We start from the raw sequence: 12,040 nt of genomic DNA on the forward strand, positions 1-12,040 counted from the left end.
GTGGAATTGGTGATATTTGTGTTATCAAATTAAGCCAATGCATACCCTTTTTAAAAGACTTCAGAAAAGAAATCTCTAAAGATTTTTAGCTCAGTAAAATTCCTGTCCTCCTTTAAATTCCTGTTACCCAAGTTAGATAATCCCATTGTGCCTTGCAAGACAATTACACTTCTAGTCAAATGCACATTGATTATATGGTGGGCTCTTGCATGTTAGAGTGTGCCATTAAGGCCTCCTAAAACCCATGGAATGAAAGGAGAATGTTTTTCCAGTTTGGTGGATAAGCAGCTGTATGTTGAAACGAAATTATACGACATAAGACTTATTCACAATCCGCTTTAACTCACAATATTCTGCCTTGAGGTTAACACTGTCATATATGGATAGTGCTTTGGGTTATACAGCAGTTAGTACAAATCCATTTGGGATAACCTGCTTTTTATAAAAAGTTTCTTTCGAAGACCGCCGCTGTTATCTCACAAACGAAAGCAACAGTTTCCCATTAGTTACAATGTGCTAAAACGGATTTGGGGATTGTTAGCCGAGGAGACTTCCATAAGGACGGACAGTAAGCAAGGTCATTTCTCCTTTCCAAGTTCTAAGCAGCATTTATGTTTTCAGAAATGTTTAATGTTTTTCCCCCTGACAATAAAAGGAATACGAGAGTCTGCTTAAATCTACGTTTTGGTTCATCCAGTAACATCTAGTGAAAGGTCAGGGTTAAGGGAAGTCATATGAAGATAAATCCGTTTGGAGAGCTCCGGCCCAACTCGTCTTGTAGTGGCAGTCACACCATCACCACGGCGTACAGGGATCTCTGCAAGAAGGTTCTGTCGGTCCTGTTCAGACGAGGTGGCGCTGTAGGCCTAAATGTAACACAGGTCAAAACTGGCTGATCAAAGGGATAAAAGTATCATGTACGTTTATTCTCTCGTTTTCCTAAATCCATAACCACAATGCAGCATTATGATGATGCTGGAAACCACCACTTCCGCCAGAAAAAGTGCAATCTAGAGCCGCCCGTTTGTTTGTTTACCTACTCATAGCCAAAAACTCATCATCCAACTCTCTTCCCATGTGAGTGCAGTAAAGAGCTGCTGCTGTGTGCTTGGGGGGGGGGGGAGTGCATTTGGGCACGCCCAACCACTGAACAACATAGGATTCCAGAGAAATTGCAGGATTCATCTTCTCCCATCAATTGTACCAGGTGTGAGGGAAGGAAGTTCATTCCGATTTTAGAAATGCCTTCCTAACTATTACAGTGCTTGAGTTGCGGAATGAACTATGTAGCCAGGTTTAATCTTTTTGGAGATTAAACATGCGCAAAAAAGATGGTTAGACGTTACCCAGGATTCTTTAGATACCAGACAGTAGCAAGAGTTATTTAAAATATTGTGAAAAGCTGGACATCCGAAAACCATGAGATGCTAATTGTCATAAAAAACTCAAACATGCCTTCTCATAGGATCTCACCAAAGCCATTTTGAAGCTTAGTGACACAGATCACAGATTGCCATCTACTGTCCAAATTGGAGAAAGCAAAAGAGCCACATTTCACTACTGGTTCCATATGTAACTTGCCGTACCCTTGAGAAAGTTGCAAATACCCTCTCAAGACTGCAAAAGAGGCTCTAGTAACTATTTTTTCAGGCTGTGTCACCAGCATCCTGTGGAAATGCAGTTTAGTAGCTAGAACCGTGCCAGAAGTAACAAGGGAGAAATAAATCGGGATAGTAAAGAGTCCAGCGGCACCTTTAAGACTAGCAAACTTTATTGTAGCATAAGCTTTCGAGAGCGACCGCTCTCTTCGTCACATGCATCTGACAGAGCTGTGGCTCTCAAAAGTTTATGCTACAATAAAGTTTGCTAGTCTTAAAGGTGCTACTGGACTCTACTATTTTGTTACTACAGACTAAAACAGCTAACTCCTCTGGATCTATAAAATCAAGATGAGTCTCAATCAAGTTGTGCAGGTAACTTGCAACACTGCGCTATATTTGTTCAGGCCTATGGATATTCCACACTACAGAATTTCCAGGCTATACAAGTTAGATAAACATGAATTTAATTTCCTTCCCAGAATTGGGTTCCCTGTGTGGATTATGGACTTCGTTGGATGTTTTAAAAGAGAATGAGAATTTCAACATGCAAAACATGACACGAATGTTCAGATTTCCACGTCTGCACATGAAATACTCATCACCATTCCTATACCTGCACAAGGAGCAGTGGAGAAGGGTATTTGGCCACAATGGCGTTGGCCATCTCCAGGCTGACCCGGTTAAACTGCTGAAGCTGCCTCTTCCACACTTGCAGTAGCCCCTTTCCAGAGCGGTCTACCTTTATACCTCCGATCCAATCGCCCTCCAAGCAAAAGGAAAAGCTGGTTTTATCCCGTTCTCTTCTGTAAAAGATACAAAGGAGACATCCAATCTAATGAGCAAGGAAAGGAAATGTGAATACACACAAAGCATTTTAAACACTAGAAATTCAGACTGAATGTAATAACCCAATTCAAGGAGTGTTACAGCAGGAGATATCCTCTGACTGTCTACCATTAGATTGCCTGAACACATGGAGAAAATGCATTCAAGAGCCTCAGCCAATTGCAACTCTTAGATATGTTTGCCACGTTTTAAGACATACAAGTGCTTCTCCAGTATTATAAGGAAGACACCATCAACTTGCCCTGCAAACACGGAGATCGGGCTTTTTTGTAACACATGGAACCACAAAAAGATGGCACAGAAGCCTAGAAGTGGGTGAAATAGGAGGAGACCTTGAGCTGGGAGAAGAAGTAGGAGAGTGTAAGAGATCCTGGAAGGGGTCCACGCAAGCTTGCTTAGTGAGACTTGGCCTAAACCAGCAGCCAATGGCTGCAAAGAATACTTCACCTAAGGGTTCCTTCTAACCTCCACAGGTGAGCTCAATGGGTCCCACTTAAAGAATCGGCATTTTAGATTTCAGTGAAAGGCTTGGCTCTGGAGGGTGATGAGAGCATCTCTGGCAGCATCCCATTGAACTGAGGCCGTTGAAAATATCCCCAGGAAATGCCCCAAGAAAGACGCTTCTTGTTTCCACACTCACTTGAATGGTGCTTCAGCTACAGCCTTGGTGAACATGCTGGCAAAGTCGGCAAACTCCTTCCAGCTCTCGAGGACTCGAACTTGGATGCCTGTGTCAAGCTGTAGACCCACTAAAGCCTGAAAATTCAAAGACTAACGGGTGAGCAAAGCAGCTTACCTTTGGAATACAGGACAATACTACTAACCCAAATCACCACTTCAGTGCAGTACAGTCTTAACCATTCTCCTCACCCTAGAAAGGCAAGGTGTAGTATCTAAGACCAGTTACTGGTGGGGAGCTGTGTTGGTCTGTAGTAAAAGAGCAAGATTTGGGTCCACTAGCACCTTAAAGACCAACTAGATTTCCAGGGGATGAGCTCTGAGTGCTCTCAATCTGACATCCGTTAAGCTGCTTTTCAAGGCTGGTCCTCCAGTCTTCAACCCAATTGTCTGCCAGTTAAGATCACAACACTGAATCTGTACTCGACGGATCAAGATGAGCAGCCGTGTTTGTCTGTAGCAGTAGAAAAGAGCACATGTCCAGAAGCACCTGTAATACTACCAGATCTGAAGAAGTGAGCTGTGACTCACAAAAGCTCATACCCTATCACAAATTTTGTTAGTCTTATGGGTGCTACAGGACTCTTCCTCTTCTGTACTTGATGGACTGTCTACTCCTTCACTACCTTTGCAATGCCCCCCTCCCCCACCAAGACCTGCTTAGCATCTCAGTACCATCACTTAGATGCCAGGCTACAACGTTTCTTTCTAACTAGACTTTCCGTTTAATATGAGAACCAGCATGCTATAACAGTTAGCATGTCAGAGCATCTGGGAGACCCAGGTTTGAATCCCTGTGAAAGCTTGCCCGGTGACTTTGAGCCAGTCACTTTAGCTCAGCCTTACCTACTTCGCAGGGTTGCTGTAAGGAAGGAAGAACGATGTTGTAAGCCCCTATGGATCCCTTTTGGGGCAATAAGCAGGGTATGAACTTCTAAATAAAGAAACAATTGAGGTTTTGTCCTGTCTCTTCTATCTAATTGTTTTATACCCTGCATATTGTTAGTTTTATGTCAATTGCGGTTTTATGACTACTGCTTCTCACTTCTGAAATGACATGTTGGTGTTTACGTCCCTTTGGTTTCTTTTAATCAACAATTTAATTGATTTTTATGTCATGCTTTTATTGTTTATTACTGTACTTTTTAGCCATCTTGGCAGCCTACAAATCCCCTAAATAAATAAATCAGCTGTGATCTACGACGTGTCTGATTTCTTCAGCCTCGGTGTTCGGCTGCGCTCTCCAGCCATGGCATTGTTGTACCTAACAACCCACATGAAGTGTGTCTGTGTGTTATGTGCCATCAAGTCGCCTCCGACCTATGGCAACCCTATGAATGAAAGACCTCCAAAATGTCCTATAATTAACAGACTTGCTCAGATCCTGCAAACTGGAGGACATGGCTTCTTTTATTGAGTCAAGCCATCTCGTTTTAGGTCTTCCTCTTTTCCTCCTGCCTTCCGCTTTTCCTAGCATTATTGACTTTCCCAGAGCATCTTGTCTTCTCATATGTGACCAAAGTACAATAGCCTCAGTTTTGTCATTTTAGCTTCTAGGGAGAATTCAGGCTTGATTTGATCTAGTACCCACATATTTGTCTTTTTGGCTGTCCATGGTATCCGCAGAACTGATCAAAAGCCTGGCAGCTGAAAAAGTTCTTTGTAGGAAGAACCTTAAGTATTACAGAGATGTCCTGTACAAAACACAGGTATACGCTTCCAAACACACTCACTTCTTCCACATCCACTCTGGACACCTCTGGGGTTGAAACAGTCTTCCCTTTCCGATTCCTTTGTTTGCCCTGCTCCTGTGTTATGGCTCGCTGCAGTTTCTTTTGTTGCTTCTCCTTGTGACAACTGAGAAGACAAAATGTGAACTTAATAGTCTGTTATCGCAGGAAACGGCCAGGAGTATGCGTGGCATAAGGACTGCAAACAAGCTCACAGACAACTTCGATCCCCTCAGACAGCCCATAACTCAAAAGAAACTGAGCTTTGAGTTAGAGTATTGCCAATTTTGTATTTCTCTGCAGGAAAAAATTCACTGGGTTTTATATGGAGCAATGGGAAGGACTTCTTTCATTTAGCCTCATTTAGGCCAAAGATATAAAGCTTCTAGAAATGTTGAAGCTGGGGTGGGGATTTTTTTTTGCAATGTTTTAAACAAACGTATTGTTTATAGCTTAATTATACTTCACTACTCCATATGCAGCAGCTGCTGGAATGACAGCACATTGTAGCAAAGAACCATCTCATATCTGAGATGAACAATAATTACTACAGGAAACAACTTTACCAACCACAACATACCCATTCGAAAACTAGTCGCAAAGCAACATATACACTATGAAACTGGGGTCAACCAGCTCTAGTTTGACAGCATTCTCTGCCCCATGTACATTGCTATTTTGATACATGCGAGTGGGTGGACAGTGATTTAACCTTTTAATATTTCATTCTTGGTTCTTGTCTCCAATTTGTTGATTTTAAAAAAAAAAATTCAACCCATCTTAGCCTGAGAATTTAGGCCTAGTAAATGATGCCAATATAAGAAACAGATTTTTATCTGCCAAAGATTTGCTATCAAACATAGTGCTGTACCATATGACGTCGTATAGAGTAGGGTCTGCTGGGCATTCATGCTTATGGGCCATCATTTCTAAAGAAAACATGCCAATAGCATATCCTTCTTCAGATAAGAGTGAATTCACAAGCAGGAAAGAGACCTTAAAAACAACAACAACAACAGTATCTTGGTGCCATGCAAAGAAAAAGAAAAATCCATAAATCTCTGCAACAAATATTTCAAACCTGAAATATTTTTCTAGTTCAACTACAGCCAGTGCCAGAGTTTTCCCAGGGATTTTCTTCTCAACATTAGCCACAAAGCTCTGCAGAGTCACACTAGATCCTTCCATGCTAACCTATTAAAAAAAAAAAAAAAAACCAGAGAGACTATACCTTACTGAGCCAAGGAAAAAACCCACAGCCTTCAACCCGATCCACATGGTTATAAGCAGGGGTCATTTCATAGAAAAAGAGCTGGAGGAACTCATTAGCATATGTCATGCCCCTTGCCATCACCGGAAGTGTGTCATTCACATAACTGATTTGCATATGCCACACCCCCTGACGTCACCGATTCTGGCCATTCAGGGCTGAAATTGGGCCCCAAATGGCAAAAGGGGGCTGAAAATGGCCAAAAAGGGGCCCAAAATGGTCAGGATCAGGCCACTGCTGAGTGGGAGAGTGATCCACCACCTGTCAGAGGCCCAATCCAGGACATTTTGGCCCCAATCCAGGCTGAAACGGGCCCAAAACGGCCAAGAGTCAGGTGGGTGGGGCCACCTGACATGTGACCTCTTTGGGGAACTGCCGGAACTTGTGCGTTCCTCCTCAAAATGAGCCCTGGTTATAAATAATCTCTGCAAGCAAAGTCACATCTAACACTTAATATTCAGACTTATAAACTAGCAAACCTTTCTAAGCTAAATAAAGCCTATTACAATCTGTGATCTTTCCTTCAGGATTGTCACAATTGACCATTGCTGTTTTTCAATATGCCTCCCACTTCCAAAAAAGCTGCCATGAAACGTAACCCGGTAGCAGCTATAAGTGACCTCACCTGCTTATAGTTTTGGATCATGGAGACAAACTCTTCTAGGAGTATGAGAATAAGGATGTTGGGTTCTTTGATCCAACTGTCTTCTTCAGCCTTCAGATACAAACAACACAGATTAAGACCAGAGACGAATACAATACAAAGAAAATACAAAGAAGAATTCCGTTCTCTGCTTTGTTTATGGCATGCCATATCTTATGTCAGTTTTTTGTTTGCATTTTTCTTCTGATTTTGTAATCCCAGACCTATCATGTTTTTTATTGCACATCTTATGCTGATTGCATTGTTTTTATATTTTGTAATTGGCCTCAAATCTCAGTGAACAGGGCACACTATAAATAAATATAATGGTAATTATCAGGGCGGGGAAACATCACTGCAGTGAATGCGTAAGATATTGCTGGAAATGGGATGTATCATTTTGTGTATGGGTGTTGCAAGGATTAAAAGAAGAAACCTCTGAGGTAGATGTTTATTACAATTAGATAGTGTAACAAAATCACCACAGGATACCACCAATAGTCAACAGCCAACTGACATTGCCTTTTTGCTAGAAATAGCATGAAAGGGGTGGAAGAACTGTGCGCCATTACCTGAGCTAGTCCAGTTTTCCTTCTCCAGGTAATACTGCAGGGAACAGCTTGAGGCTCGATAATGTAGCTACAGTCCATGGACTGCAAAGAGGTAAGCACCTGTCCACCACCCTCTACCTGTAAAAGACCTAAAGTAGGGACAGAGATCAAGGATCTGCAGGGAGGGTAAACAGCTCCTAAGAGAGCTAGAAATGAAAATACCTGGATCCAGCACGACTTGAACGTGTTTCAGACACTCTTCCGGTCTCTGCGCCTTCCACATATTGGCAAGAACCTTCTTCCTCTCTCTTTCCTTCTCCTGCAGCACCTTCCGCATTTCTTGATCTTTTCTTTTCTGTACGGTGGCCTGGCGAGCTTTGTCCATTTCCTCCAGGCTGCGTTTTGTTTTTGTCTTTTGGCGGCTTCCGTTTTCTATTGAGCACCGATTGAGGCAGACTGAAAGTTGGTTCAAAGATTGTTTCTGAGGCACCCTTGGAGTCACTTCCGGATCACTATCTGACAACTCCCAAGTATTGTGTGCAGCTCTTCTCCTAACGTCGAATGCTTTGGGTGGCGACTGCGGCCAGCAATCAGCGGCGACTTGCTCGTCCGTTGAATGTGGCCTCTTGCCCCCCGCTGAGTCTTGCTTGCTCTGTTCCTGGATCCGAGTAAATGCAGCTCCAGCTATAGGCGGCTTGCTGTTCAAAAGGTTCATTTTGAGTCGTTCAGCCAAGGGCATCAGGTCTTCGTCCTCTTCGCTTTCGCTGCTGAGTTCTTCCATTACTTTCAGATGCGTAGCCGCTTTGGCTGAATCTTGCGTACTACGGGGCTTTTTCCATGCGGGAGACAGAGTGGACGAGTCTTCAGAATCCGAGCTGCAGAGGACAACGACTTCATCTCTCGGAGGCAGCTGCTTCTCTAGAAAAGAACAGGGGGGTAGTGCCTCACCTTCAGTGTCATCCACCTCTGGGACCATTGTGTAAACCTTGATGCGATGAGCAGAGGGCAGCGGAGCTAGGTAACATCTAAGGGAGGGAGGACAAGAATTAAAGTCACCAGCAGCGGCAGGATAACTCTGTATAGTTTGTATAAGCAACCAAGGAGGGGTAAGGAGAGCCATTATACAATTATGTTTAGTTATGGCAAATTTGGAAGGTATTTTTCTATTAGTATAACGCAATTTTAAATGAGGTGCTTGATCCGGAGACTTCAACGGGTCCAGAATGCTGCTGCGCATGTCCTAACTGCAGCTTCGTGTAGGACACATATTACGCCCATCTTGCAGCAGCTTCACTGGCTCCCAGTAGAATTCTGGATCCGGTTCAAGGTGTTGGTTCTGACCTATAAAGCTCTAAATGGACTGGGACCAGCATACCTAAGGGACCGTCTCTCCCTGTATGTGCTCCAGAGAGTGCTTTGTTCAACCGGAAAACATCTACTGGTGGTCCCTGGCCCTAGGGAGGCTCGGCTGGCCTCTATCAGGGCCAGGGCCTTTTCGGTCCCGGTCCCATCCTGGTGGAACTCCCTGTCTGAGGACACTCAGGCCCGCCATGATCTTGTATCATTTAGGCGGGCCTGTAAGACAGAGATGTTCCACCAGGCATATGGTGGAGGCTAATTTTAATCCATCAGTGCCAAGCCTTCCACCATAGATACAGAGGAGTTAGCTGTGTTAGTCTGTGGTAGCAAAATCAAAGCGAGTCCAGTAGCACCTTTAAGACTAACCAATTTTATTGTAGCATAAGCTTTCGAGAATCAAGTTCTCTTCGTCAGATGCATGATACAGAGACTGGTCAAATACAGAAGAGGAGGGAGGAGAAGAGGAGGAGAGAGAAGAGGCAATTACGGGGGGAGGGTGCAACCAAAACATTCCTTTGCTAGTATATGTAAACATCTCCTTTTGGTGTGTGGATCAGTTGGCTTCAAAGGAGTTTCCCTGTTAGTTTGTAGCAGCCAAACAGCTAGACCATCCAATTCCAATGCAGTATGAGCCTTCGACAACCACAGCTCTCCCTGCCAGATGCATCTGACAAAGAGATCTGTGGTCCCCAAAAGCCCACGCCAGGTGCCACTGAGCTCCCCCAGACCCCGCCTCTGTAAAGGAAATCTGTTACCTGTGATAATGTGATAACCATTCATAGTCCCTATTCAGTCCCAGCTTGACAGAGTCAAATTTGCATATGAATTCACACTTCAATCTACCAGGACATTCCATCAAAGACTTAAAGGTCGTTGTAGTTCAACAGAAACCTTTCAAAACCAAAATCCAACGGGAGGCTGCTGAATTGGAATTCAGCAGCCAACTGATCCACACACCAAAAGGAGATGTTTACATATACTAGCAAAGGAATGTTTTGGTTGCACCCTCCCCCCCCCAATTGCCTCTTCTCTCTCCTCCTCTTCTCTTCCCTCCTCTTCTATATTTGACCAGTCTCTGTATCATGCATCTGACGAAGAGAACTTGATTCTTGAAAGCCTTCCACCAGTCTCCCTCTATGAGGTGTTATGGAGGGTCCACTGCTGGCTGCCCCGAAAAGGGGTACAGTAATCTATCTGTCCACTACTACCTCCCTTTTTTGTATGCTGATGGGCAGGAATGCAGGACTGCCCGTCTTGGAATGGTTTTATTAATTGCTGTTTTTATGCTGAGTTTATTGTTTTCATGTTGTATTTTAATCAATGTTGTACCTTGCCCTGAGCCCGCTTGCGGGGAGGGCGGGTTCAAAATATAATAAATAAATAAATATGTCTTAAAATGAATTCCAAATGTACTGTTTATATAAGTTTGTATGTCTCATTTTGATTTCAAATGTGCTGTTTCTATAACCTTTTATTACGCACTTTTTATTTTCACATCTTTTCTTTTAAATAAAATTTCTATTTAAAAAAAAAAGAATGTGACGTCCGTGCTGAAGTTATCTACAGGAAAAGATTCCGCTGATCAACATTTCTCTGGTTCTGTAACAAGGAGATTTCCACCATTTTAATCCACTTGTCTCGTAGAAAGATGCGACTTATTTTGGAAGGCACTGCGGAGCAATCACTTTCACGGTTTTGCGCTTTGCGCAGGGCAACAGCCAGAGGGAAATCCACACAACTATTTACCGCATCCTTTAGAATGAGGATGTCCTGGAGTAAAGAATCTGATACAGCCTGTAGTGTCATGTTGCAGAGGTTTCCAAGCCCCATGGAAACATTATCAAGAAGCTTGAACATGTGATACTATGAGTGCCCTGCTGAAGGGCAAGGCTTCCTGCATTTTCAGAGAACAATTCTCGGTGCTCAGGTCAATATGATCCTTAGTTTAGGGCAACGGTTCTCAAACTTTTTAAAGTAGGACATATTTTTAAACTTATTCTACTTTCTCAGACTGACTTGCAAAGTAACTCCATGTTACTTCCCCCCCTTCCCAACATAAAAGGCAGGAGTGTACTTAGCACTTGAATTTTCCATGTTTAGTATTTATAAATATATAACAATACTGAATAACAGGCAGTACTTCATAGCTACTTTGAGCCCTATATCAAGGCCACTCCAAACTTACCACTGAGCTCCTCTCCCAGCTACCCTTTTCATATAAATTGAAATATAATAATAATAATAATAATTCTCTTCCCTGCTAGCCCTTTGATCCATCTGTGAGTTTTCAACTCACTTGGGATCTTGACCAATAGTATGTGAACCACTAATTCAAGGACAGCCAACTAGTAGTGACTTAGAGTGCAATCCTACACACACCTACTCCAATCCAAGTCCGCTGAAATAATTGGTCTTAGACTGGAATAATTCTGCATAGGACTGCACTATTTAATTTACTAGGTGGAGAGCATCTGCGAAGGGTTGCCACCCTCCAGGTGCGGCCTACAATTCTACCAAAATTACAACTGAGCGCTAGCAGTAGAAAAGTTTAAGAATCCAGTAGCACCTATTGAAAAGAGTCCAGTAGCACCTTTAAGACTAACCAACTTTACTATAGCATAAGCTTTCGAGTAAACAGTAAAGTTGGTTAGTCTTAAAGGTGCTACTGGACTCTTTTCTATTTTGCTACTACAGACTAACACGGCTAACTCCTCTGGATCAGTAGCACCTATAAGAGTAATAAAATGTGTAGTAGGGAATGTGCAGATCTTGGTATCTGAAGAAGTGAGCTGTGGCTCACGAAAGCGCATACTTTACCACAACTTTTGTTAAGTCTTACAGGTGCTACTGGACTCTTGCTCTTTTCTACATCTACAGACAGACTAACACCACTACCCATCTTGTTTTATTTCTATGGAACTGAGATCTAGGCTAGAGAGATCCGTTCCCTCGGATAAAATAGTAGCTTTGGAGGGTATATATACTCTATGGAACCACATCCCTGCTGGCTCTATGAAATCACATCCTCTCCGCCACCAAATCTCCAGGAACTTTCCAACCCGGGCCTGGCAACCTTCCTGTTGTAAGAAAGGGCTTCGTCTGCACCCAGGACTCACCTAGTCTCAGCTTGGGAACTTGCGCTGAATACGAGAACCGGAGCTCAGCGTCTTTCAAGGCAAAGTGCCTCTGGGCGCGTACAGAGCGCTCCTAATCAGAGCCACGATCTGCCGCCCCCACCTAACTCCTTGGGAATAAAGAGCAGGGCTCCCCCGAGGGCCGGCGTGGAGAGCTTTCGGATAGCCTGAAATCCTGGAGCCTCCGCTGTGGACGGCGGCGGCACCTTTCGCTCCAGCCGAGCCGTA

General features: G+C 43.5%; 1 protein-coding gene across 1 annotated transcript; it reads right to left on the reverse strand.

Annotated features, from left to right (window-relative positions):
* Positions 1-339: 339 nt before the first annotated feature.
* On the reverse strand, positions 340-12,009 carry EME1 (essential meiotic structure-specific endonuclease 1). Its single transcript, XM_054976058.1, has 9 exons — positions 11,795-12,009; positions 7,542-8,344; positions 7,341-7,468; positions 6,751-6,840; positions 5,937-6,049; positions 4,859-4,982; positions 3,088-3,203; positions 2,215-2,404; positions 340-866 (listed from the first exon to the last, which is right to left on the reverse strand). Exons 2-9 carry the CDS (start codon positions 8,293-8,295, stop codon positions 690-692), a joined length of 1,692 nt encoding a protein of 563 aa, XP_054832033.1. The 5' UTR covers positions 8,296-8,344; positions 11,795-12,009; the 3' UTR covers positions 340-689.
* Between the last annotated feature and the right edge of the window lie 31 nt (positions 12,010-12,040).

The sequence above is a fragment of the Eublepharis macularius genome, chromosome 4 (genome assembly GCF_028583425.1).
Source record: "Eublepharis macularius isolate TG4126 chromosome 4, MPM_Emac_v1.0, whole genome shotgun sequence".
NCBI lineage: Eukaryota > Metazoa > Chordata > Lepidosauria > Squamata > Eublepharidae > Eublepharis > Eublepharis macularius.

Coding starts and splice junctions, on each gene's coding strand:
- EME1 (XM_054976058.1), bottom strand. CDS start 8,295: ATGGTCCCAGAGGTGGATGACACTGAAGGTGAGGCACTACCCCCCTGT. Junction 6,841..7,340: donor GGAAAACTGGACTAGCTCAG/GTAATGGCGCAC, acceptor TTGTATCTGAAG/GCTGAAGAAGACAGTTGGAT. Junction 2,405..3,087: donor GTAGCTGAAGCACCATTCAA/GTGAGTGTGGAA, acceptor TATCTTTTACAG/AAGAGAACGGGATAAAACCA.